This window comes from Protopterus annectens, chromosome 2.part0, assembly GCF_019279795.1.
Source record: "Protopterus annectens isolate FY-2018-M chromosome 2.part0, PAN1.0, whole genome shotgun sequence".
In the NCBI taxonomy this organism is placed as follows: domain Eukaryota; kingdom Metazoa; phylum Chordata; order Ceratodontiformes; family Protopteridae; genus Protopterus; species Protopterus annectens.
In genome coordinates this window covers 348,996,402-349,024,308 of record NC_056728.1, presented here as the reverse complement: position 1 = coordinate 349,024,308, position 27,907 = coordinate 348,996,402, and the positions used below count along the sequence as shown (strand labels likewise).

Genomic DNA, 27,907 nt, shown 5'->3' with positions numbered 1-27,907 from the left:
CTTGGTTACTCGTCCTATATTACATTCAGACCCCAAACTGTGGTCAGCAAAGCCAAAGGAGGTGGAGGTTCAATATATATTAAAGACGTACACAGCTCCAGGCTGGTCAAACAGTGTGACACACAGGAGACACTCCAGGTGCAGTTAACCATTGACAAGACCCCTATTCAAATCCTAGCTAGCTCTAGGCCCCCAAATTTGACTCAGGATGCCCACTCCACCTATTTGGACCTCTTTGAATCTGTCAGGATTCACCCTGATCCTGGGTGACTTTTTAACTACCCAACCATAGATAGGAAAAAACTACTCATGCCAGAATGCAAATGCCCAAAGATTGCTCAAATTTTTTTTTTTTTAATCAGCCCAAAGGCCTTGTAACAGCTAGTCGATACCCCCACAAAAGGTGATAATATCTTGGACTTGGTTTTAACCAACATGAGTAACCACTGCAGCACCCCTACAGTATCATCCTCCTTGGTAAGATCTGATCTCCCCTGATCTCCCCCCCCCCCAGCTAGGGTCAAACAAAAAAACTTCTCCAACGCTGATGACAACCTCCTGGGGGATGGTGTAAACAGCTTCACAGCCCCCTCCCCTTCTATTGGAACTGGCACCAATGTCCAAATCTACACAAAAGTACTATACGAGCACTTGTGTAGATGCATGGAATGGGGATACCTGGCAGGACAAAATCATCCTCCTCAAGGAAGAGTTAACCTGTCTGGTGGATATTTGCATTAAATAAACTATATAACAAAGGGAAAAAATTGCTGTCCAGGACCAAGAAGGAGCATGTGCCCAATTGGAAGCAATCTCTCCTTAGCCTGAACAAGTAAATAAGAGCACTAGTGAAATCCTCAAAAGCCAACTTCGAGTCCAAATTGGCCACATCTACTAGAGACAATCATAAGACCTTCTTCACATATGCCTGCAGTCTCAAAGGAAGCACCCAGATCTGTTCAGAACTGGTACTCAAGGACACCACATACACAAATGCTGTAGATATAACCAACCTACTGGCTGACAAATTCATCGAAAACTTCACCCCTCTGTCCCCCCCCCTCCCTTTATCTCAAGGGAACAGGTCATCACTGCCCTCTCAAAGACGAAGAATACAGCCTCCATGGGACCCGATAACATCCCAGGCTGCATCCTACATGAACTCAGGCATGAACTTGCAGCACCATTAGGCACCCTATTCAACCAAAGCCTGAGTACCGGCTTTGTCCCAACCAAGTGGAGGACAGCCACTGTCATCACTTTACACAAAAGTATAGCGTCCACCTATCCAGGAAATTATAGACCCATCAGCCTAACTAGCCTGAACTGCAAGGCCAAGGAATGGATTATTATGGACCTCATTAACGGGGACATTTGCAACTTCCAAACACTCGACCCCACACAGTTTGGCTTTGTCAAGGGGAGGTCATGTCTGTTAAATCAGGTAGACTTCTGAGACAGTCACCAAAGCCATGGAAGAGGGGAAGATGGTGCACAATGCCTACCTTGACCTGGCCAAAGCTTTCAACACTATTCCCCATTTAGGCATAATATAGATAAACTCTCTCAACTAGGCATCAATCCTTATGTTATCAGATGGGTAGCAAACTGGCTCACTACCCACCTAATCAAAATAGGGGAAGCCACCTCAAGCAGTAGACATGTAACAATCGGCATACACCAGAGACTGGTCTTGGGGCCTCTGTTATTTGGGTTATACTTCTCTGAGATGCAGGCTAAAAGCAGTGGGCTGTGGCTGTCCAAGTTTGCAGATGACCTTAAAATGGGCATGAACATCAATTCCCCAAGTGATGTGGACGTCCTCCAAGAGGGTCTCACCCAAACAAACGACTGGTGCCAGAAACATGGCCTCAAGCTGAATGCCAAAAAATGCATCATCATCCCCTTTGGGGAGAGTGATGTCCCCACATATTATCACATTAATAACAATGTCCTAAGCACGCAATCAGTATTGAGGGATTTGGGCACCCAGGTTGATTGCAGCCTGACTTTTGACCACCATGTTGCTTCCGTTGTACGGAAAGCTTTCTACATGGCCCACCTCATACGTAAGGGTATTTCATCCAGAGACAAGGAGGTCATAACATCCCTGTATTCCTCTCTTATAAGGGCAGTTATAGAGTACAATGCCACCTTCGGCATGTACCTCACAAAGCACATGCAGCAGCTGGAGAGACCATAGAGGTTCCTCACCTCAAACATCTACCCTTCTACACAGATAGGCTAAAAGCCCTGTCCCTCTACTCACTTTCATACAGACTCCTCAGAGGTGACCTCTATCTGGCATACTCAGATCCTGTCTTGATGGGACTGCTGCATATCTGCAAGTCAAGCTCCACTTGAGTAACCCGCATGCGTGACCTCATCCTGGTCTGTGACATCAATAGGACTTGGCGGGACAGATTTGTGTCCCAGAGACTCCCCTGTCTGTGGAATAGACCCCCTCTCCACATCAAGCAGAGTACCTCATTATCCTTTTCTAAGCGCAACCTGGATAACTAGATGGGACGCAGAAAATACACCCCTGGGATTCCACCTGTGTCCCTTCTGGACAGAGGCTTTGTGTGCTGACTTGTCTAAACATGGGCTAAACTCTTGGCTAAGCTTATAAGGGCGTCAGAGCCAATAGCCTAGTAACTTCCTATGATCCTATACATGTGTTTGCACACTGTAATATTATAAAACATACAAGATGAAGATATAATAAAAACAAATGACATGTCATTGCTGTTATTAGTGCAAACTGTGAAAATGGTGGTGTCACTGACAGTTGTAATTGTCATACAGAGCAAGTGGTTAATGTCCTTTATTGTACCTGTAAGGTAATACTGTATAGGGTAAGCCACTAGAAAGATTTGATTGTATGTACTTCAACATTTAAAGCATATTTCAGATAACTTATAAACTAGTCCAGTAGTTCTGCTATTCAAGGATCCGCACAACTCTGGACAAACTCATGTGTTGTAATGTATGAACTACCACATCATGTTTTGTTATTAAATGTGGCACATGCAAAAAGAGGGGCTTGGTACGTTTTTTAAATACAAGATCTCATTTCCATTGTAATAAAAGTGAAATATAGTGATGGAATGCGTATTGTGACCCTGTGACATGTGTTTGACTCTACTTTTCTGCAGGCAGATTTGAAGTGATTGTTTTTGTTTGCTTGATTGATCTAAGATACTCTAGAATTCAAGCAAGCTAAAGGTACCCTTTTACTGCACCAAAAAGTGTTTTTACTTCACCATCTGCTGAAATGTGCATTGTCCTGTTTGCAGAGAGCCTGCTCCCTATTTCTTCCTTCTTGGGAACAAGAAAGGACTCCTGCTTTCTTTTACTTAGGTCACTCTCCTCTTACAGTGCACTCAAGCTTTGAATGAAAAACTGGTCTTTTGTTTAAAACTTGTTTCAAAGATTGGATGTTCCCAAAAACTCAGAAAATTCCCACACAATTTATTTATTCAAAACTCTTTAACAGCTTACTGTAGCATTTTTCCACCCCAAGATAAATTCTAGGAGTCTATTTTTAGAGAAGATTTTTTGCAAAAGGAACCTAGCAACAGCAAGGGAATATCTGCAGGTTTGAAGTTCAAGACATACTGCATAACTACAGTCCAAGTGGCAATAATGAAGATCAGAAAAGTGGCATAACCAATCAGTTCCAGATGGAGCTGAATCCTTTTTTGACATTATTCCCTAACCTCATTTAATCCTTTCATATGTGATGTGATGTGCTTGTCATCAAAATTTGACTTGGGGTCTTTCCGTAACACTTTGGGAGCTCAATCAGTCAGTACAGATATCTCTGATATGCTTGGAGACCATATTACCATTCCCTTGTAGTTTGGGGTAGGTGGGGATTAAACCATAACAGTCCCAAATGTGTACATCAGAGATGTAGACAATTTGGTAAGAATTAGAACTTTAATCAGCATTTCTGTCATGACCTTTCCCATATTCATACAGAAAACACTGTATTTGCATGGCATATAAATAAGGGAGTATGCATTATTACTGGTAACTGAATTGCCAAGACTTGCTATGCTATGTGGTGGAAATTACAGACTTGATGGAAGGTTTTGGCTTACATATACTAAGTGTGAGGTAGACCTTTCTTAGAATATTCTTTTTCCTATATATGGCATTCTCATAGTAGGTATATACAAGTTTTTTTGGGTGGGGGACTTGTCTCCCACACTGACAATTCAGGGAGAACACGTTTAAAGGAGAAAAGTGACTTGCTCTTTTCCTGTAGTTTACTCTCTTTCATTATTTTGAAACTCTGCATTGAGAGTCCAGACGTTTCACTAGGGAGCCATTCTTATCACCAGTGCATTTTGTAAAAATTCTGAAGCTAAGCAATTTGTGACATTTTCCATTAGCATATGTATGCCTCCCATTGCAGACACAGTCTGCAAGTCAGTTTTCCACTCCACACAAATGAAAATTAGACACTCAGATTTTCAGCGTATCACTCAGTCAAGTCATGCTAAAGTCGTAGTTTGTGCTTCATTGTATGATAGACCAACTAAGCAAGTTTTGCCATAGTATGCCCCTAAACAGACCTGGCAGACGTATGTATTTTACTTCAAACTCGACAAGGGCCTTTCATATGCTTTCTCTCCAATTTTGGTAATGTTGATGGTCTTAATGAAAGCAAAGCAAGACTGATGTTGATGGATTGTTAGTCCTAAACGTCATTGCTTCGTATGATTGTTTTGACCATCGTAGAAACTGCCATTAATAGCTTCCATTTCCTTTCTCAGCAGTAAGCAGAATACTACATTCAAAATGTAGCTGCCTAGCTCTCCCCATAATCCCAGATGCAAGTGAGGAGGACATCTGCATTTTGAAGTAAAGTAGGAAGTCTTGCCCAAGGAAATGTCATTGGTTTCTAGTATGGGCACAAACCTCAGTGCATATTTTTGTGCTATGCCAAAATACCTCTCGCTTAACATTTTCCTCTGCAGAACATTTTTTTAGCCTTGTGACCTTAATTACACAAAGTTCTTTACCTAGAATCAGACCTTGCAATAAAATTGTTCTTAAAAGGCAGTTTAAGGCAGCTGTGCAATAGCCAGTGATACTTTGCTCAGTCACACATTTATTAAAGGGTATTATTGCCATGCAGAAAACTATTTTCCAGAGGTAAATTGTAGTGCAACCCCATGCACAGGGAATGGTGGGGGCTTTTTACCCTTCAAAAATATGTATTGAGTTTTAATCAAAAGTGACTTTAAATTTTTATGATCATTTAAAAGTTCAGAAGAAGCACTGTTCACCTTTGACCTTCAGAATGTAACCCATTCCCCAGTTTGGGACCATAACTTCGTAATAAAAAACATGCTTCATCTCCCTTTGCCCCCCTCCCCCCAATCTCCACATCCCAGCTAGCTTTAAAGCAAAAGTAAAGTACCTGTTTTGGAGAAAAGTGTGGAGCTTTTCTCCCTGGGCCTCCGCTGAAAACAGATCTGTGTCCAGTCGGATTTTCCTGGTAAACAAATGTAAATAATAAATAAATAAATGGTGGCCATATGCTTGGAGAGTGTCAGATTTACAAGTCCTAGTATATGTTTTCTCTACAAGTTTTTAACATCATCTAAACAATAGCATAAAGTATCCACTGTTATTTTTGCTGTAATTGAAGTAACTTTTTCCCCAAGATAAAATAAAGATGTAAAAGAAAATCAACTTGGCATTTCTAATAAACCTAATCTTTACAGTTAGTGCAGTGTCAAGCATTTTTTTCTGTTGTATGTAATGAGAGCTGTTACTTTAATGCTGTGTATCCTTTCTTAGGGAAAAGAAGCTGTTGCTCAATAAATGACAGCTGCCCATACATCTCAATTTTCTAATCTCTTACTTCATATACTTTTGCTTAACTAACAGTGTGGTGTCATATTATTTGTACAGGAAAAAAGTCGCATTCAAGAACTTCACTTACTCACCAGCTGACAGTCCATGATGTTCTTTGTGTTTCACTGTTGCAGTCATTACATTTGGGTTATCTGCTTGCAGGTAGCCCTCAGTCGGCCTGATTAACAAAGTCTTGGGTCCTGCGTCTGTTGCTGTCCCTTCTTCCATGACGTCAGGTCATCAGGGGTACATAGACCGCTGGCTTTTCCCCCTGTTTTGGATATTGTGGATGATGCCTTTTCGGAGGCTAATTTAACCCCTGACTCTTTTCCTCCTGCTCCTGTTAGGTACTATAGGGTGCCTGATTCCCATCAGTTTTTGTACAAGAATCCTACTGCTGACCCTGAAACCATTTCTCAGGGTCCTAAGGGTGTTAAGGCCGCTACTGCCAAAAATCCTATTCCTACTGAAAAGGATTCTCGAGCCTTGGAAAGATGGGGTAAAAAGGTGTACACTTCTGCTACTTTGTCCATTAGGGCTTTAAACTGTCAGTTTCATATGCTTAAATATCAGCAATTTCTCTTGTCTGTCTTAAAACAGAAATTTTCTTCCATTTCTGCCTGTGCAGAGGATAAGGAACTACATGACTTACTGCATGCCACTGAACAAGTTGGGAAGCATGTTTTACACTGTGGATTTGATGCCTTGGAGGCTTCTTGTAGGGCTGCTGCCTCTGGCACAGTCATTAGAAGACATGCATGGTTAAAGGAACAGAATTTACCTGAGCAAGTAAAGGCTAAATTATTGGATGCTCCTGTTCAGCATAATGTTTTGTTTGGATCTAAAGCTGAGGAGGTGATTAAAAAGATGGAGGATAAGGCGAAATCCATGCAAACAGTTAAAGATTTCTTGCAAGTACAGCCTCCTAGATTTAGCAGGAATTGGCCATCAAAAAACTGGTCCTTTCCCTCTTCAGACAGGCCTCAAAGGGGTAGATATAGACGCCCCAGAGGGAGGCCTCAAACTCAAGCTACTTATAGATCAAGGCAATGGACTGCTTCTACCCCTAGGGGAGGAGAGGACAGGCCACAGTCTCAAAGGAAACAAACTCAATGACTCCCTCTTTTGGGCTACAGGGATGTCTTGCCTGGAAGCCCCTTTCTGAGGAAAACTCTCTCTTTTTTACCAAAATTGGACTCAAATAACCCAGGACAAATGGGTTTTGGATGTGATTTTAAGAGGTTACAAATTCCACTTTCATACTTTGCCAAGGCCAAGCGGATGGCCAGACCTTCCAAAACATCAATGGACGGAGGCCTTGAACCAGGTGGAGGCTCTTTTGGCTATGAATGCCATAGAACTGGTACCTCTTTCAGAGATGGGCAAAGGTTTTTACTCAAGGCTCTTTCTAGTCCCAAGAAAGCAAAATTCATGGAGACCCATTCTGGATCTGTCGGTCTTGAACACCTTTCTAGAGATTCCAAAATTCAAGATTCTTACTCTGCAGCAGTTACTCCCAATGCTGTCCCAAAGATGCATGGATGGTGACTTTGGATTTAAAGGAGGCATATTTACACATTCCCATCAGGCAGGATCGCAGAAAATACCTCAGGTTCAAGGCCGGATTGAGGCACTTTCAATTCTCTGCGCTGCCCTTTGGATTGTCTACTGCGCCAGGGTCTTTACCAAATGCCTGGCTCCAGTAGTAGCTTACTGCAGACTCAAGGGAATTCAAATTTACCCTTATCTGGACGATTGCCTAATTCAGGCAGACAGCAAGGATGTCTTACTCCAGCATCTAGACTTTGTACAAAACCTCCTCAAATTCCTGGGATTCTCTGTAAACATAAAAAAGTCAAATTTGACACCATCACAACATATAACTTTTCTGGGTGCTCTTCTAAATACTACAACCCAGATGGCATTTCTGACATCCGAAAAACAATTACAGCTGGCATCAACTTTCAAAGCCTTGGCAGCTCTAACCCATCTATCTGCAAGAAAATTCCTGCAGGCTTTGGGTTACATGGCCTCCTGCATCCTTCTCGTACCATATGCAAGACTACACATGAGGAAAATACAGTGGTACCTAAAGAGTGTATGGTCTCAGCATTACCACAGTTTGGACATACTGATTCCTGTTCTTCCTTGCCTTCAAAAGGAATTTCTTTGGTGGTCCAGGGCATGTGCTCTAAACATAGGGAAGCACTTCCGTCTACCTCCTGCCTCTCAGATTCTAACCACGGACGCCACGGATTATGCTTGGGGAGCCCATTTTCAGGGCAATTGTCTGCAGGGCCTTTGGACAACGGATCAGAAGCACCTGCATATCAACTTAAAGGAAATGTTAGCCATTCAGAAAGCTCTATTGTCCTTCAGGAATCTCTTACAACCAGGACAACTACTAATACGGACAGACAACACCACAGATGTTCATCGTGCATACAGCTGCAGTAATCACAGATGGGTTTTCAGCCGTCAGGCGGTCCCTCGGTCGGCCGAATTCCAAAGTCTTGGTCCGGCGTCGGTTGTCGCCGCTACTCTTCTGACGTCAGGAAGGCCAGAGTATATAAGACACAGCCGACGCCATGTTCTTCAGTCTTTTTTGCCGCGCGGTGCCTGAAGCAAAAGCAGTTCGCAAGTGCCGGTCGGCCAGCTCCTGAATTACGAAAATTTTTGGAACCGAAGTCTTCATTAAAGCTAAGTACCCCGTTGGGGAAACTTTTCTTGCCTCAGACCGATGTCAGAAAAAGTTAATAATTGTATTTCTTGTGGGAAGCAAATACCGCATACGGATTTCCATTCCCTTTGCATACCTTGTTTGGGCCCAGACCACGGCCTCGGCTGTCGCTGCGCTACCTTCAATAAACGCACTATCAAGCGTCGGGCGGAGTTCGCCCAACACTATTTTGGTAAAGCTTTTGACTATAAAATGTCGTCGGACACTCCGACTACCGTTTTATCCAAAAAACGCAAGGAAAAGGACCGACACGCGAGGCCCACGGTCTCCGCTGACACCACGCCGAAACAGGCTACACGTGGTCTGGTTCTCAGCGAGACGCCTTTGCAGTCCCTGACTACCGACACTCCTTTGGCGATGTCTTCTGTACCGAGACCGCTGGGTCCTCGGCCCTTTCCCAGACTACAACAAGCCCGCTCATGTCGAGCCTACTAATGTGGACAGGTCCACCTCCACCCATGGTGTATTTAGGCCTTCATCTTCTTTTTCTATTAAGGCCTTTACTAAATCCAAAGCAGCCAGGCATCACACTAGGCCTGCTGCTCAAGGCCCATCTCCTGGACCCATGCCTAAGAAACAGATGCTTAAAATGGCTGAGGATCTAATAACTCTTATCAGAGGTTCTCAGCCCCCTCCTGACAAGAGACCCAGAGTGGAGGAAGAATCCCCCTCTTCTGATCAGGGATCCATTTTATCAGAACATTCTGATGCAGAGGAACACTCTTACTCCCCTTTTGAGGATTCGGATGCAGAACAGTCCATTCCTTCTGCATCTCCCCCTGAGGATTTTTCTTTTGGGGAAACCTTGCACACCTTGAGGGAACACTTCCATTGGGAAGGCCAAGACTTTTCAGATTCCAAGAAAAGACTTAGGGAATTTCTTTGGTTACCTCAGCACAGACCTCTGGCTATACCCCCTGTTTTGGAGGTACTGGATGATGTCTATTCGGAGGCTTGTCTTAACCCTGATTCTCTGCCTCCTGCACCAGTAAAGCCTGATAGATATTACAGAGTACCCAGTTCTCACCAATTTCTCTACAAAGACCATAATGCTGACCCTGAAACCATTTCACAAGGCCCTAAGGGATTAAAGGCCTCCACTGCCAAGAATCCACTTCCTGCAGAAAGGGAATCTAGATCTCTAGAAAGGTGGGGTAAGAAGGTATATACCTCGCCACCCTAGCCATGAGGGCCTTAAACTGTCAGTTTCATATGATTAAATATCAACAGTTCCTGTTATCACAATTAAAAAACAAAATGTCTCAACCTGAACAACCAGATTTAAAAGAGTTACAGGATATGATGCATAGTGCGGAGCAAGTGGGTAAACACACCTTACAATGTGGTTATGATGCACTAGAGGCCTCCAGTAGAGCGGCTGCTACAGGATCAGTCATTCGCAGACATGCCTGGCTTAGGGAACAAAATTTGCCTGATCATTTGAAAGCTAAACTTCTTGATGCTCCTTTACAAAAGGATGTACTTTTTGGTACTAATGCTGAGGATATACTACGAAAAATGGAAGAAAAAGCCAAATCTATGCAAACTGTCAAAGCTTTCTTACAGGTCCAGCCACCACGTTTTAGCAGGAATTGGCCCTCAAAAAACTGGTCCTTTCCAGCCACTGACAAGCCCCAAAGAGGTAGATACAGATGCACAAGGGGCAGAGGGCAATCACAAGGATCTTAGAGGCAGACAATGGCAATCTCCAGCACCAAGAGGTGGTGAAGACAGTGCACAACAATACAGGAAGCAAACCCAATGACTCCCTCATTTCCATGCCAAGCAAGTCTCAGCTGGCAGCACCTTTGGGAGGGAAACTAGCATTATTTGCAAGCAATTGGCATATTGTCACAACAGACAAATGGATACTGGACATTATAAACAGAGGCTACAAATTTCAATTTCACACTCTTCCAAAAATGAGAGGCATGCCAAACCTGCCACAAAATCAAAGGGCAGAGGCACAACTGCAAATTTCAAAGCTCCTAAACATGAGAGCTATACAAAAGGTACCTACGCACCAACAAGGTCAAGGTTTTTATTCAAGACTCTTTCTGGTACCAAGAAAAGGAACCGACTGGAGACCCATTCTGGACTTATCCATCCTAAACACATTTCTACTGCACCAAAATTCAAGATGCTCACATTACAGCAACTTCTTCCCATGCTGGGCAAGGAGTTTTGGCTGGTAACATTGGACCTCAAGGAGGAATACCTGCATGTCCCAATCAGACAAAGCTGCAGAAGATACCTCAGATTTCTTGCAGGTTCAATCCACTATCAATTCTCTGCATTGCCCTTTGGCTTATCTACTGCACGCAGAGTATTCACAAAGTGCCTGGCATCAGTGATTGCCTATTGCAGACTTCAAGGGATACAAATTTACCCTTATCTGGAAGACTGCCTGATCCAAGCGGACAGCAAACACATACTACTGGAACATCTGGCATATGTGACACGGTTACTGCTTTCTCTGGGATACACCATCAACAAGGAGAAATCAAGGCTAACACCATCTCAGAAAATAACCTTCCTGGGTGCCAGCTTGGACACACACACCCAGATGGCATATCTTACGCCAGAAAAACAAGGGCAATTATCTCAGTACTTCAAAACACTAGCAAAAAGTACCAGGCTTACTGCAAGGAAAATCCTGCAGGCTCTGGGATTCATGGCATCTTGCATTCTTCTAATCCCATGTGCAAAGCTGCATATGAGGAAACTTCAATGGTACCTAAAAATCTATGGTCTCAACACAGTCACAGTTTGGAAGCAATTATACCAATAATTCCATGTTTGCAAAAGGAATTTCTATGGTGGGCCCAAGCATGTCAAGTAAACACAGGCCTTCCATTCTGCAAGCCTCAAGCAAAACAAGTCATAACCACAGACGCCTCAGATTACGCCTGGGGCACATGAAGGACAGGTGCATTCAGGGCAGATGGTCCCAAAAGGAAAAGCACCTTCACATCAATCAAAAGAAATGCTAGCAGTAATAAATGCAATTACAGCTTTCAAGGACTTCCTGCATCCAGGACAATTACTGATAAGAACAGACAACACCACAGTAATGTGGTACATAAACAAACAAGGAGGAACACATTCATACCCCTTGTGCAGACTAGCCATGACTCTTTGGAACTTGGCTCTGGAAAGACAAATCGAACTTCAAGCACAGTACTTGCCAGGACTGGAAAACACACTGGCAGACACTCTGAGCAGGAATATGACAGATCCACATGAATGGAAGTTACATCCTCAGGTGTTTACGGAGATAATCCAAGCGTCGGGAGGCCAGACAAAGATCTTTTGCCTCCCACAGGAACCATCAATTGAAAAAGTTTTGTTCAAGGACCTTCCATCCAAAGGCCTGGAAAGTGGACGCCCTCTCATTCAGTTGGACAGCATGGACAGTTTATGCATTCCCACCTCTGCCTCTTCTGCCCAAGGTGCTTTTGAAAGCAAGAACAGACAAACCGAGGATGATACTGATTGCTCCAGATTGGCCAAGGCAACACTGGTATCCACCCCTGAGGAGCCTAACACATACTCCTCCCTGGTCCCTGCCTCTAATACCTCTTCTGCTGACTCAGAACAGCTACAAAACCCTTCACAGTCAGCTGAAAACACTCAACCTTGCTGCATGGAAAATTCCTTAACACCACAACAGACCCTACTCTCCAAGGAGGTGCAGGATGTCATTTTGGAGGCCAGAAGACCATCTACTAGAAAAGCTTACTCCGCAAAATGGAAGCGGTTTTGCTGTTGGAATGAGAAAAGAGGACAGGACCCTAGAAAAATGAACTTGCCTCAGGTTTTACAGTACCTAGCTGAACTGCTGAACAGTGGACTTTCATTTTCTTCCATTAAAATACATGCCTCAGCCATTTCTGCAGAATTCAACACGGATCCTCCTTTATTCTCTCACCCACTCTTACGGCAGCTCCTCAGAGGGGCTAAGAATATAAGACCTCCAAGGAAGCAACCAATACCAGCCTGGGACCTTAATTACATACTAGAAAAATTAACATTGCCTCCCTTTGAACCTGCTGCCTCAACAGATCTGCAATATTTGTCCTGGAAAACAGCTTTCCTTCTGGCCATCACTTCAGCTCGTAGGGTTTCTGAACTACAGGCCCTCATGGCGGTGCAGCCCTTCCTCATCTTCCATCAGGATAGGGTTTCCCTTACTAATCCATCTTTTATGCCAAAAGTGGTATCCAGGATAGCCTTAAACCAAGCCATACACCTACCTACCTTTTATCCTAACCCTCAAAGCAAAGGGGAAAGGCTGCTTCACTCTTTAGACATTCATAGGCAGCTACGTTACTATTTGGACAGAACAAAGTCCTTCAGGAAATCAGAACAACTTTTTGTGTCCTATGCCGTAGGGGCTCAAGGGAAACCAGTTACCAAACAGACGATTTCCAAGTGGATTGGCCACTGCATACGATTTTGTTACTCCTATCATGGGAAATCTGTCCCTACTGGTATCAGATCTCACTCCACCAGGGCCACAGCCACCTCTACAGCCTTCCTCAGAGGTGTGCCTACTAAGGATATTTTGGAGGCAGCCACTTGGAGTTCTGTACATACCTTCACAAAACACTACCACCTGCCCTTATATTCCAAACAAGAGCAGGCTTTGCCACTGCTGTTTTGCAGGGCATTCTGGCTCAACCCAGTTCCTCATAGCACCTACCACCCTATGCATAGCTTTGGGACTCTACCCATCTGTGATTACTGCAGCTGTGTATGCACGATGAACATAGTACAGTTTTGTACCTACCATAAATGTAGATGTTCGAGTGCTAATACAGCTGCAGTACAGGTTTCCCTCCCTCCTTCCCCACTTGGTAAGGGCATGGGGCCTAACAACCTCTTCATACCTCCTGACTGGGTTATCCTGCTATGTTTTATTTGCTTGCTTACACTGATTTTGCATTACATTGCATTGCTTGCATATGTGGATAAGCCTTATTTATGTATTGCCTTCCTTTTGGGGGCACCTGCATCTGGGGCAAGAAAGACTGAAGAACATGGCGTCGGCTGTGTCTTATATACTCTGGCCTTCCTGACGTCAGAAGAGTAAGCGACGACAACCGACGCCGGACCAAGACTTTGGAATTCGGCCGACTGAGGGACCGCCTGACTGCTGAAAACCCATCTGTGATTACTGCAGCTGTATTAGCACTCGAACATCTACATTTATGGTAGGTACAAAACTGTACTTTATGTAGTACATAAACAAGCAAGGGGGATCTCATTCCTACCCCCTTTGCAGACTAGCCATGGATTTATGGGACACAGCTCTAGCTTGCAATCTGGACCTTCAAGCTCAGTTTCTACCAGGGAAACAAAACTTACTGGCAGACAGTTTCAGCAGAAACATTTTGGATCCACACGAGTGGATGCTGGACACCAAAATATTCAGGATGATAACAGCAGTATGGGGATGTCCTCACATAGATCTCTTTGCATCCCATTTAAATCATCAGCTACAGAAGTTTTGCACCCGGACATTCCACGAGGAGGCTTGGAAAGTGGATGCCCTGTCATTCAGTTGGAGGAACCTCTCGGGATATGCCTTTCCGCCTCTTCCTCGAGTTTTATTGAAGATAAAACAGGACAAACCCAAGATGATAATCTTGTTGGCTCCGAATTGGCCTCTGCAGTTTTGGTATCCAGCTCTAGTGAACCTATGCCTGGAGCCTCCTTGGGTTTTACCTCAGTCTCCGAACCTTCTGTCCCAGCATCAGGGTCAGGTTCTACACTCTCATGTCAAAACTCTCAGCCTGGCGGCCTGGTTAATCCAGGGCCTTTGATTTCTTCTTTCCTTCCCAAGCAGGTTATGGATGTCATTTTAGAAGCTAGACGTCCTAGCACTAGGAAATCTTATTCAGGAAAATGGAAAAGATTTTGTTCCTGGATGCAGACTCAGGATTCTGATCCTCTTCTTCCTAACATTACTTTAATTTTACTTTACTTGACGGATCTCTTGCATAAGGGTCTCTCTTTCTCTTCCATTAAGATCCATGCTTTTGCTATTTCTGCTCATTATAATACAGACCCTCCCATCTTTTCCCACCAGCTCATGAGACAGTTCCTCAGAGGAGCTAAGAACTTAAGACCTCCTAGATCTCCTCCTATTCCTGCTTGGGATCTCAATTATGATGTTCATCGTGCATTACAGCTGCAGTAGTTACATATGGGTTTTCAGCCGGCAGGCGGTCCCTCGGTCGGCCGAATTCCAAAGTCTTGGTCCGGCGTCGGTTGCTGTCGCGTACTCTTCTGACGTCAGGAAGGCTAGAGTATAAAAGACACAGCCGACGCCATCTTCTTCAGTCTTTTTTGCCGCGCGGTGCCCGAAGCAGAAGCAGTTCGCAAGTGCCGGTCGGCCAGCTCCTGAATTACGAAAAATTTCGAACCAAGTCTTCATTAAAGCTAAGTACCCGGGGGAACCTTTTCTTGCCTCAGACCGATGTCAGAAAAGTTAATAATTGTATTTCTTGTGGGAAGCAAATACCGCATAAGGATTTCCATTCCCTTTGCATACCTTGTTTGGGCCCAGACCACGGCGTCTCGGGCTGCGCTTTTGTGCTACTTTCAATAAACGCACTATCAAGCGTCGCGGAGCCCAACATTACTTTGGAAAAGTTAACTATAAAATGTCGCCGGATACTCCGACTACCGCTATGTCCAGAAAACGCAAAAAAGGACCGTCAGTGAACTGCGGTCTCCACCGACCACGCCAAACAAGCTCCACGTGGACCGGTTCTCAGTGAGACGCCTTTGCAGTCCCTGACTACCGGACACTCCCTCGGCGGGGTCTTCTGTGCCTGAGACCGCTGGTTCTTCGGCCCTTTCTCAAACTACTACCGAAGCACCTGCTCATGTCGAACCCACCAATGTGGATAGATCTACATCCACCCATGGTGTATTTCGGCCTTCATCTTCCTTCTCCATCAAGGCCTTTACAAAAGCTAAATCAGCCAAGCAACTTTCTAGGCCTGCCTCACAAGGCCCAAGACCTGGGCCCACGCCTAAGAAGCACATGCTTAAAATGACTGAAGACCTGATCACTCTTATTAGAGGCTCACAGGCCCCTCCTGACAAGAGACCCAGAGTAGAGGAGGATTCTCCTCCTTCTGACCAAGATTCCATTTTATCAGAACATTCTGATGCTGAAGAACAGTCTTATTCTCCCTTTGAGGATTCGGATGCAGAGCAGTCCATTCCTTCTGTATCCCCCCCTGAGGATTTTTCCTTTGGGGAAACTTTACACTCCTTGAGAGAGCACTTCCATTGGGAAGGCCAAGATTTTTCCGACTCCAAGAAAAGGCTCAGGGAATTCCTCTGGTTACCTCAGCATAGGCCTCTGGCTATTCCTCCTGTTTTGGAGGTTTTAGATGATGTATACTCGAGGCCTGTTTAAATCCTGATTCTCTGCCCCTGCACCAGTTAAGCCGGATAGGTATTACAGAGTTCCTAATTCTCATCAGTTCCTCTATAAAGGCCATAATGCAGATCCTGAAACTATTTCTCAAGGCCCTAAAGGAATTAAGGCTTCCACGGCCAAGAACCCACTGCCCTCGGAAAGGGAATCTAGATCTCTAGAAAGGTGGGGAAAGAAAGTTTACACCTCGCCACCCTTGCCATGAGGGCCTTAAACTGCCAGTTCCATATGATTAGATATCAGCAATTTCTGTTATCACAATTAAAAACAAATGTCACAACCTGAACAACCAGATTTAAAAGAGTTGCAGGATATGATGCATAGTGCTGAGCAAGTGGGCAAGCACACCTTACAATGTGGTTATGATGCACTAGAGGCCTCCAGCAGATCAGCCGCCACTGGAGCAGTCATTCGCAGACATGCATGGCTAAGGGAACAAAATCTTCCAGATCAAGTGAAAGCAAAAATTCTAGATGCACCATTACATAAGGATGTTCTTTTGGTGGTAATGCTGAGGATATTTTACGTAAAATGGAAGAAAAGGCAAAGTCTATGCAAACTGTCAAAGCTTTCTTACAGGTTCAGCCACCAAGGTTCAGCAGGAATTGGCCATCAAAAAACTGGTCCTTTCCAACGACTGACAAAGCCCAAAGGGGCAGATACAGACGGAAGGGGCAGAGGACAAACCCAAGGATCCTACAGAGGCAGACAATGGCAATCACCTACGCCAAGAAGTGGTGACGACAGTGCACAGCAGTACAGAAAGCAAACTCAATGACTCCCTCATTTCCATGCCAAGCAGAATTCAACTGGCAGCACCTTTGGGAAACTGGCACTATTTGCAAACAATTGGCATATTGTCACAACAGACAAATGGATTCTGGACATAATAAACAGAGGCTACAAATTTCATTTCCACACTCTTCCAAAATGAGAGGCATGCCAAACCTACCACAAAATCAAAGGGTAGAGGCACAACTACAAATTGCAAAGCTCCTAAACATGGGGGCTATACAAAAGGTACCTACGCACCAACAAGCACAAGGTTTTTATTCAAGGCTTTTTCTGGTGCCAAGAAAAGGAAGCAACTGGAGACCCATTCTGGACTTATCCATTCTCAACACATTTCTTCTAGTGCCAAAATTCAAGATGCTCACACTACAGCAACTCCTTCCCATGCTGGGCAAGGTGTTTTGGCTGGTAACATTGGACCTCAAGGAGGCATACCTGCATGTCCCAATCAGACAAAGTTGCAGAAGATACCTCAGATTTCTTGCAGGTTCAAAACATTATCAATTCTCTGCATTGCCCTTTGGCTTATCTACTGCCAGAGTATTCACCAAGTGCCTGGCATCAGTGATTGCATACTGCAGACTTCAAGGGATACAAATTTACCCTTATCTGGACGACTGCCTGATCCAAGCGGACAGCAAACTCGTACTTCTCAAACATCTAGCATATGTGACACGTTTACTGCTTTCTCTGGGATACACCATCAACAAGGAGAAATCAAAACTAACACCCTCTCAGAAAATTACCTTCCTGGGTGCCAACTTGGACACAAACACTCAGATGGCTTACCTAACAACAGACAAACAAGGGCAACTATCTCACTACTTCAAAATGCTTGCAAAAGTACCAGGCTTACTGCAAGGAAAATCCTGCAGGCTCTGGGATTCATGGCATCTTGCATTCTTCTAATCCCATGTGCAAAGCTGCACATGAGGAAACTTCAATGGTACCTAAAAAATCTATGGTCTCAACACAGTCACAGCTTAGAAGTGGAGATTCCAATAATTCCCCGCCTACAAAAGGAATTCATATGGTGGGCTCAAGCATGCAAAGTAAACAAAGGCCTCCCATTCTGCAAGCCTCAGGCTACACAAGTCATAACGACAGACGCCTCAGATTACGCCTGGGGGGCGCACATGAAGGACAGGTGCATTCAGGGCAGATGGCACAAAACAGAAAAGCACCTTCACATCAACCGAAAAGAAATGCTGGCAGTAATAAAGGCATTTTCAGCTTTCAGAGATTTCCTGCATCCAGGACAGCTGCTCATAAGAACAGACAACACCACAGTAATGTGGTACATAAACAAACAAGGAGGGACTCATTCATACCCCTTGTGCAGATTAACGATGACTCTTTGGAATCTAGCTCTGGAAAGACAAATAGAGCTCCAGGCTCAGTACCTGCCAGGAATGGAAAACACACTGGCAGACACTCTGAGCAGGCATATGACAGACCCTCACGAATGGAGGCTACATCCAGACGTATTCACAGAGATTGTTCAAGCATGGGAAGGCCAGACATAGACCTTTTGCCTCCCACAAAAATCATCAATTAAAAGTTTTGCTCAAGGACCTTCCACCCAAAGGCTTGGAAAGTGGACCTTTCATTCACATGGACAACTTGGTCAGTTTATGCATTCCCACCACTACCTCTGCTGCCCAAGGTGCTTCTGAAAGCAAGAACAGACAAGCCAAGGATGATACTGATTGCTCCAGATTGGCCGAGACAACATTGGTATCCACTCTTGAGGAACCTAACACACACTCCTCCGTGGCCCCTGCCTCTAACACCTCTTCTGCTGACGCAGAACAATTTCAAAACTCTTCACAGTCAGCTGAAAACTCTCAGTCTAGCTGCATGGAAAATCCCTTAACTTCACATCAGGCACTACTCTCCAAAGAAGTGCAGGATGTCATTTTGGAGGCTAGAAGACCATCTACAAGAAAAGCTTACTCCGCAAAATGGAAGCGGTTTTGCTGTTGGAATGAAGAAAGAGGACAGGATCCTAGAAAATTAAACCTGCCTCAGATGTTACAGTACCTAACTGAACTTTTGAACAAGGGACTTTCCTTTTCCTCAATCAAGATACATGCCTCAGCAATATCTGCAGAATTCAACATGGATCCTCCTTTATTCTCACACCCTCTACTGACAGTTCCTCAGAGGGGCTAAGAACATAAGGCCTCCAAGGAAACAACCAGTACCAGCTTGGGACCTTAACTATGTACTGGAAAAATTGACATTGCCTCCTTTTGAACCAGCTGCTTCAGCAGAATTACAATATTTGTCTTGGAAAACAGCTTTTCTACTGGCCATCACTTCAGCTCGTAGGGTTTCTGAGTTACAGGCCCTCATGGCGGTGCAGCCATTCCTAATATTCCATCAGGACAGGGTTTCCCTGCGTACAACCCCTCCTTTATGCCTAAAGTAGTATCTAGGGTAGCCCTAAACCAGGCCATCCACCTTCCTACCTTACTCTAATCCTCAAAACAAAGGGAAAGGCTGCTTCATTCTTTAGATATCCATAGGCAGCTACGTTACTACTTGGACAGAACCAAGTCATTCAGAAAATCAGATCAACTCCTAGTTTCCTATGCTGTGGGGGTCAAGGGAAACCTGTAACTAAACAGACCATTTCCAAGTGGATTGGTCACTGCATACTTTGTTATTCTCATCATGGAAAGCTCGTACCTACTGGTATCAGATCCCACTCCACTAGGGCCACAGCCACCTCTACAGCCTTCCTTAGAGGAGTGCCTACTAAGGAGATCCTGGAGGCAGCCACTTGGAGTTCTGTACATACTTTCACAAAGCATTACCATTTGCCTTTATACTCCAGAACTAGAGCAGGCTTTGCCACTGCAGTTTTGCAGGGCATTCTAGCTCAACCCAGTTCCGTATAGTACCTACCACCCTATACATAGCTTTGGGATTCTACCCATATGTAACTACTGCAGCTGTAATGCACGATGAACATAGTACAGTTTTGTACCTACCATAAATGTAGATGTTCGAGGGCTATTACAGCTGCAGTACAGGTTTCCCACCCTCCTTCCCCTCTTGGTAAGACCTTGGGGTTTGAATACCTATTCATACCTGCTGACTGGGTTATCCTACTATGTTTTATTTGCTTACATTTGTGTATCACACTAATTTATGTATTGCCTTCCTTTTGGGGGCACCTGACATCTGGGGCAAGAAAGACTGAAGAAGATGGCGTCGGCTGTGTCTTTTATACTCTAGCCTTCCTGACGTCAGAAGAGTACGCGACAGCAACCGACGCCGGACCAAGACTTTGGAATTCGGCCGACCGAGGGACCGCCTGCCGGCTGAAAACCCATATGTAACTACTGCAGCTGTAATAGCCCTCGAACATCTACATTTATGGTAGGTACAAAACTGTACTTTTTGGAAAAACTAACCTTGCCTCCTTTTGAGCCTGCCGCTTCTGCTGACATCAAGTTTTTATCTTGGAAGACAGCTATCCTGTTGGCACTTACCTCTGCCAGGAGAGTTTCAGAGTTACAAGCTCTTATGGCGGTGGAACCTTATATTATTTTTCATCAAGACAGGGTATCTTTGAGGACTAATCCAACTTTCATGCCTAAGGTGGTTTCCAAAGTGGCTTTAAATCAGACTATATATTTGCCAACCTTTTTTCCCACTCCCCAAAATAAAGGGGAAAGGATCTTACATTCCTTGGATGTACATCGACAACTACGTTTTTACCTGAATAGAACCAAGGACATCAGAAAGTCAGAACAATTGTTTGTTTCTTATGCTTCTAGTTCCCAAGGTAAAGCCATTTCTAAACAGACCATTTCTAAATGGATTGCTCATGGAATCAGATTTTGTTATTCACACCATGGAAAGCAAATCCCAGGGAGCATACGGACTCATTCCACCAGAGCTGCTGCCACTTCTGCAGCCTTCCTCAGGGGAGTTCCTACTAAGGACATTTTGGAAGCTGCAACTTGGAGTTCAGTGCATACTTTCTCTAAGCACTACAATTTGCCTCTCTACTCTAAGTCTAGGGCAGGCTTTGCCTCTGCAGTCTTGCAGGGCCTTTTGGCCGCCCCTCCTTCTTTATGACCACCTCCCTTTCCTTCAGCTTTGGGATTGTACCCTACAGTCATGACTGCAACAGTGAAACACGATGAGCATAGTACAGTTGTGTACACCTACCATAAATGTAGATGTTCGAGTGTCTTCACTGTTGCAGTCTGGGTTTCCCTCCCTCCTGTCCCCTCTTATTTTTACTTTTGTGTGGTTCCTTTTTTTCACCATTCTTCTGAGGTGTATTTGCAAAGGTTGTGGGACCATTTTCATTTTGGGACTCCTGACATATGGGGCAAGAAAAACTGGAGAAGATGGCGTCGGCTGTCAGCTTTATACTCCAGGCGCTCTGACGTCAGGGAGCAGGGTTGAACAGCCGACGCTGGACCCAGACTTTGGGATTCTGGCCGACCGAGGGCTGCCTGCCGGCAGGGGAGAACCCTACAGTCATGACTGCAATGGTGAAGACACTCTAATATCTACATTTATGGTAGGCATACACAACTGTACTTTCTTTTACCATAGGAATGTGCTTCAAACTTTACTGCAGCTTTTACTATCAAAATCATGTTGAATGAACATCAACTGTTAAAAAAATACACATTTAATTCTGCAAAACTGAGCATCAGAGTAGATGTCCAACTTCTTGAAGCCGTGTGAGATACCGTCGGTTTAGGCATTTCTTGTGGTAGCACTATGTGTGATCGAATTAGAATTAAAGTTAAAGTTGAAGCTTGGCATCATCTTTCTGGATAGCTGATTTATAGATAGATTTAACTATCTCTGTAGCCTAACTGCTTTCTTTGCTGTAGTATTTAAACATTGAGAAGAGTGATTAAGCTATTTTGACAGACTATTTGCAGTATGATGTCATGGGACTTGAGAGATATTGTGAAGAATATAAAACCAATGGTGTGGAGAAAAGTACAGTAAAGATGTGGATGAAGATAATTTCTCTTATTCGATGAAATATAAAAATGTATTTGCTTATCTAGGTAAATTTAGACCAATACGATGATCACAATTAGTGGTGAATCTTCTATACTAATTGCATCACATTTAAAATATTTCTTTGGATATCCTCCATTCACTGGTTGCAGTATTCCTTATGTCTGCGATTCCCTGCCTCAGATAGCCTGATGTCCGGCCAGTGTACAAAAGCCTATGGTTGATATGACGTATACCATACATATGCTCCTTGTATAGCATAGGGCATAAAGGTGATGTCCTAATATACCATCCTCTGAACTTCTTTGCTGCCAGTCGAAACGCTTCCCTCAGTCATTGGACTGAATGCGTATGTCCTATTTGTGGGTTTTTGAGCCATTGCAGATAAGTGCCCCATTGGTGTTTCGTTTTTTCTTATCTTTTGGTTGCTTCTGGGGTTTCATGTCATCCAGGAAGGGTATGTGCCAGAGCAGGAGGCAGATTCCCCATAAAGAGTGCTACAAACAGTGTTTATTTTGCCTAGGTGCCTCACAAGAACATACATCCTATCTATTTGTCAGGCTTTTGTACCAAAGACTCTTCGTAGTAGGCTTTCTTCCCTAACATTGCATCTGGGGAATTAGTGACTTAAGCTTCTCTCTAAGGACACACTGGAAGGAACTTCCCACCCCCAGAGTCAGCCGTCATGGAAGAAGGTTAAGAAGCAAAGACCGGTATCTTCTGCTGTCCAGCCTCCACCAGACGTTTCTTCTGAGGTGAGTGAGAACCTGGAGGTTCGCCCGGCTTTGTTGTCAGATTCCTCTGCCGCAACTGGGTTGGAGGCTGGTGGGAATCTAGCTTTCCTTGCAGATGTCTGTTTTGGATGTTCAGGGGGAGCCATGGTCTATTATTTTTGAGGGGTTAAGGGGTTTTCCTCAAATTTTAGTTAAGGAAGAAGTCCGTGCTATGGTTATTGAATGCTATCTTGGGTCAGAGCCTTCAGAGTTTTACAGGGCAGACGTCCCATTAAAGAAAAAACAAAAAAACTAAACATGTCTGTCCTGCACCTAGGGATCCACAGAGTGAGTGGCAGGCTTTGATGACATTGAAATTTCCTCAGGAGGGGGGTTCTGTTCCAGCTCCCCCGTGGTCCTCTACTCCACTTAAAAGACCCAGGAAACAGGATTCCTTTGAGGAATCCATTGCTTGCTCTTTCTAAATTACTTCTGTTTGGACTGTGGGTCCAAGAAAGAGGAATCTGCCAGTCCTGATACCCACGTAGAAGAAACTTCTTTTGGGGACACAATCTCCAGGATGATGGAGTTTTTTAAATGGGATTCTGCTCGGGTCTCTGAAATCCATAATAGGTACTGTGAGTTGCTGTAGTTGGAATATCCAAAACCTTCTGCTATTCATCCTGTTTTGTCCGCTTTGTTGGATGCATTTTCAAATGCCTCTAATCTAAAGCCCCCAGCTCCCAAGAAGTCTGATGAGTTTTGTAGGGTGCCTGAGCACTGTAACGTTTTGTACAAGTGTCCTGCTGCTGACCCCTCAGTGGTGTCTGTAGCCTCTGTCAAACCCTCTCAATTGCATCCTTCGCTCAAGTTACTATAGCTTCTGATAAGCCCTCTCAGTTGCTTTCTTCGTCCAAGTTACTGCCTTCTGATAAAGACAGCAGAACCATGGAAAGACTAGGTAAGAAGGTTTATACCTCTGCTACCTTGGCTTGTAGGGCTATTAATTATCAGACCCATGTGTCCAGGGATGTGTTGTCTCTCCTTTCTCAGACTTGTAAGGTTATTTCTGACCTCCCAGACTCTGAGGTAAAGCTTCCCCTCTTTCCCTGCTAATGACTTCTTCACAGGTGGTTCCTCATTCCATCGTGTAGTTTTGATGTAGCAGATGCTTCTTCTAGTGTTGCTGCTTTTGGTTCAGTGATGACGAGGTATTCTTAGCTTCGACTGCAACCATTGCCTGATGATATCAAGGCAGAGTTGATGGAAGCCCCTCTTGATAATAAACACTTGTTTGGGGAAGCTGCTGCTGATTTGTTTAAGTCCCTTCAGGATAAGGGGAAGGCCTTACAGGAACTGAAACATGGTTTTGCATCTCCTGTTCCTAAAATTTAGAGAAACTACCCCAATAAGTCAACCTTGTTCACAGGCAGTCTTGCCCTCTTCCTAAGGCCGAAAAGAGTAGCAAGCGGGCTCCTCCTGTTAAGGCTACTCAAACTTCAGGGACTCAGAAGTCTTCCTTTCCAGACAAACCAGGTGCTGTGCGACTGTTATCTTCCCAGCCACATTCCACTTTCTCTTCACCTTTCTCTCTCTCTTCCTATTTGGCTTCAGATTACTTGGGATTCTTTGGTTCTGTCCATAATTCGCCAGGGGTATTTCATAGTGTGAAACTCCTATCCTCCTGCTATGGGCATTCCTCAGCCTCCTCGGGAACTACTGCCTTTTTTCCCTAGACCTTTTGACTCTGGGTATTATTCAAGAAGTGCCTGTGTCCCAAAGGGAGGGGGGGTTGCTCCAGGATGTTTCTAGTGCCCAGAAAAGAGGCCAGTTGGAGGCTTATTCTAGAACTCTCTCATCTAAACACTTTTCTGAAGGTGCCCACTTTTTGAATGTTGTCCCTTCAGATTGTCTCCCACTTTTTTTCCTTAGGCTTTTATGGTGTCTCTGAATCTCAAGGATGTTTTATCTCCATATTCCGATCCATCCCCTTTTTAGGAAGTTTTTGCTTTTCTCTGTTGCTTCCTGGCATTTTCAATTCTTTGCTTTGCCCTTTAGCCTTTCTACTGCCCCAAGGGTATTCACCAAATACCTTGCTCCTGTGATTGCTTTTTGCAGGCTTCCGGGGATCCAAGTATTTTCTTACTTGGATGACCTGCTGATTCAGGCCTCCTGTCTAGATATCCTGTTGCAAAATCTCCATTTTGCCATTTCCCTTCTTCAAAGCATTGGGTTCACAGTAAACTTCAAAAAGTCTTCTCTGACTCCTTTTCAGGTTCATGATTTTCTGGGTTGCAGGATTCAGATGGTGCCTACACTGGAATCCCTGCCTCCTCCCAAGGCCTTAATAGTCCTTTCCTTCTTTCAAACTCTTCTTCCTCTGGTTTCTATTACAGCTAGGGAGTTTCTGAAAGCTCTGGGTTTCATGGCATCCACCATCCCTATGCTTCCTCTAGTGAAACTCCACATGAGAAAGTGTGTGGCTCCTGAAGTCAGTTTGGCTTTCGGCTTCGACATGCACATCCTCTAGACTTTATAGATCCTGCTCTACCTTGTCTCAAGAAGGAACTTCAGTGGTGGAACCAACAGTTGTCTTTAAATCCAGGGCTCCCTTTTCACCCCCTTCCCTGTCAGCACCTGTTCACAGATGCTTCAGACATGGGATGGGGAGCAGCTTTTGGCTCCCTATAGGTGCAGAGGGTGTGGTCACCTCTTCAACAGAAGGAGCACATCACTGTCAAAAAAAAAAATGAGAGCCCTTCTGCTGGCCCTTCAGGCTTTTCAACCTGTTTTCTCCCCAGAACCTCTCAGGGTATTCACAGACAATGCCACAATGATGTGGTATATAAACAAACAGGGGTATCAAGATCTTACTTTCTTTGCCAGTTGGCACTCCTGGTATGGGATCTTGCTGTCCAATATCAAGTGATTCTTCAGGCATTTTACATTCCCTCAGGTCAAAACATCGTGGCAGAGACTCCGAGCAGATCCTTAACTCAATCCCATGAATGGATGCTTCACAGAGATGTGTTTCTGGACATTGTCCACCAGTGGTGTATTACTCAAGCAGATCTATTTACCTCCCCTCTGAACAGACAACTTCCTACGTTTTGTGTCAGAGTCCCATGTCTTCTGGTGTGGAAGGTTGGACACTCACTCTTTTTCTTGGAAAGGAATGTTTCTTTATGCAAACACTCCCCGTCCCTTCATTCCAAAAGTCCTGTTCAAAATTCAACAGGTTGCTCCCAAAATCTTGTTAGTGACTTCATTTTGGTTGACACAGCATTGTTTCCCTCTTCTGCATTTAGCCAAAGGCAATCTTCACAAGTTAGCTCACAGGGTGGACCTATTCAAACTCATCCATCCCCACCTGTCCACTGTTCAGCTGACACTGTGGGTGATAGGGTTTTGATTTGACAGACACCTTTTTTTTCCTGAGGATATACTTAGGGTCCTGCAGGAGGCCAGGAAACCCAGTACTAATGGAAGAGGTTTTCTGTCTTTCTCATAACCTGGATCCACTTTCTGTGAATGTTCTTTTGGTTCTCTTATTTATGTGAATTGCTCAATGCTGGGATGGCTTGTTCTTCTTTTAAGGCCCAGTTATCAGCTGTCTCTGCTTGTCTGCCTTTATCTTCTCCTTAAGCCCTAGATTTGAAGCTAAACAATTCCTTAAATGCATCCTTCATATTAGGCCACCCAGGAACCCTGTTACTCCTCCCTGAGATCTTAACTTTGTTTTGGAGAAGTTGACTCTGTCCCCTTTTGAGCTTGCCGTTTCATCTTCTTTGCAACATTGCTGTTGAAAGACTGTTCTTTTTGTTAACCCTTACTTCTGCCAGATGGGTGTCTGAGCTTCAAGCCTTGTGGCATGTCTTCCTTTTTTGTTTTTCATAAGGACAGGGTGTCCTTGCGTATTAATCCTTCTTTTATGTCCAAGGTGGTTAATCAGTTGTCACCATCAGTCTTGATTTGTCTACTTTTTTCCCCTGTCCACAATCTGACAGTGTGCTGCATACTTTGGATGTGCATAGACAACTCAGATTTTAAGTGAATAAGACTAAGTCTATGGGAAACTCTGAGCAGTTGTTTGTTGCTCTTCATCGTAGGTCCCCTAGAATTAACTGTATCCAAGCAGATTGTTTCTTCTTGGAACTCGAAGGCTATTTCTTTTTGTTCTTTTCATGGTAAGTGCCTTCCTTCTTCTGTAAAGTTAAATGGTATCTCCAGAGCTAGAGATGGTTTTGCTAGGGCTATCCTTCATGGCTTCCTAGAGGGCTCCTGCTAATACTTCCTCTTTCCAAGTTTCTTCTTGAGCTTTGGCACTCTCCCAGGCTTAAGGAATACGGCAGTCAGTGAATGGAAGGACATAGTACAGTTGTGTAAAATCTTACCATAACAATAGATGTCCTTTTTTCAGTGTTGCAGTATTCATTCCTTCCCTCTTCTACCAGGTTCATTTCTCTTCTAGGTGTACTGGTTACCTCTTGGCTTTCCTTGGGATAGCATTCCAACTTGAGCTATCGGTTCTGTTAATGGTACATCCAGACGTCCCCTTTATGCCGTACACTATGCAAGGAGCGTACATGTGACTTATGGTGTACCTTAAAGCAACCGTAGGCATATGTGTACTGGCCAGACATTGGGCTATCAGAGGCAGGGAATCCCAAACTTAAGGAGTAATGCAACAGTCAAGGAATGGGCATCTACTGTTATGGTAAGATTTTACATAACTATAATTTATTGCTGCACTAGGGTGCTGCATGCACTTGTTACAGAGGATCCGGCACTGAATGCAAAGCTTTTCTTTGTTTCAGATGTGCATTTGGAGTTGGAAGACCGACTAGCCAAGTTCATGCGGACAGAGGAAGCAATTATTTATTCATATGGCTTTGCGACCATTGCCAGTGCCATTCCTGCTTATTCTAAACGTGGGGATATTGTTTTTGTGTAAGTTAAACTGTTCTGCACTTTCTTACTTGATTTTAAGTGTTTGTCTACATCTGTGTGAAACCTTATTGGAATTACTGGCTACGCCTCAGCTGACATCAGAGTTTATGTATTCTTTGTACTGCAAGCCAAGTGCAGTATAAGAAATGTTCAGTAATGTTAAGTGGTTTACTCCCACATCTCTAGTTGGGTCCATGTATTGGCTTGCCATGATGTAAGACTTTTATGTTCATAAAAGTCTGATCCCCATCCACCCCAATTTTTTTTTTCTCACTGGCATGGATTCAGTTTTCATTTATCTTTTGTGTCACCTTGTTTGCTACTTTGCCTAAGAGTTTTCAGTAACACTGCTTTATAGATCACAGCTTG

General features: G+C 44.2%; 1 protein-coding gene across 1 annotated transcript in view; it reads left to right on the top strand.

Annotated features, from left to right (window-relative positions):
- SPTLC1 (serine palmitoyltransferase long chain base subunit 1) overlaps positions 1–27,907 on the top strand; it is a gene marked incomplete at its 5' end in the record, with an annotated part of 1,612,539 nt that overhangs the window by 489,978 nt on the left and 1,094,654 nt on the right. Inside the window, one exon of the mRNA XM_044060319.1 lies at positions 27,406–27,538. Coding sequence (XP_043916254.1) covers positions 27,406–27,538 — 133 coding nt within the window. The remainder of the gene's footprint in view (positions 1–27,405; positions 27,539–27,907) is intronic.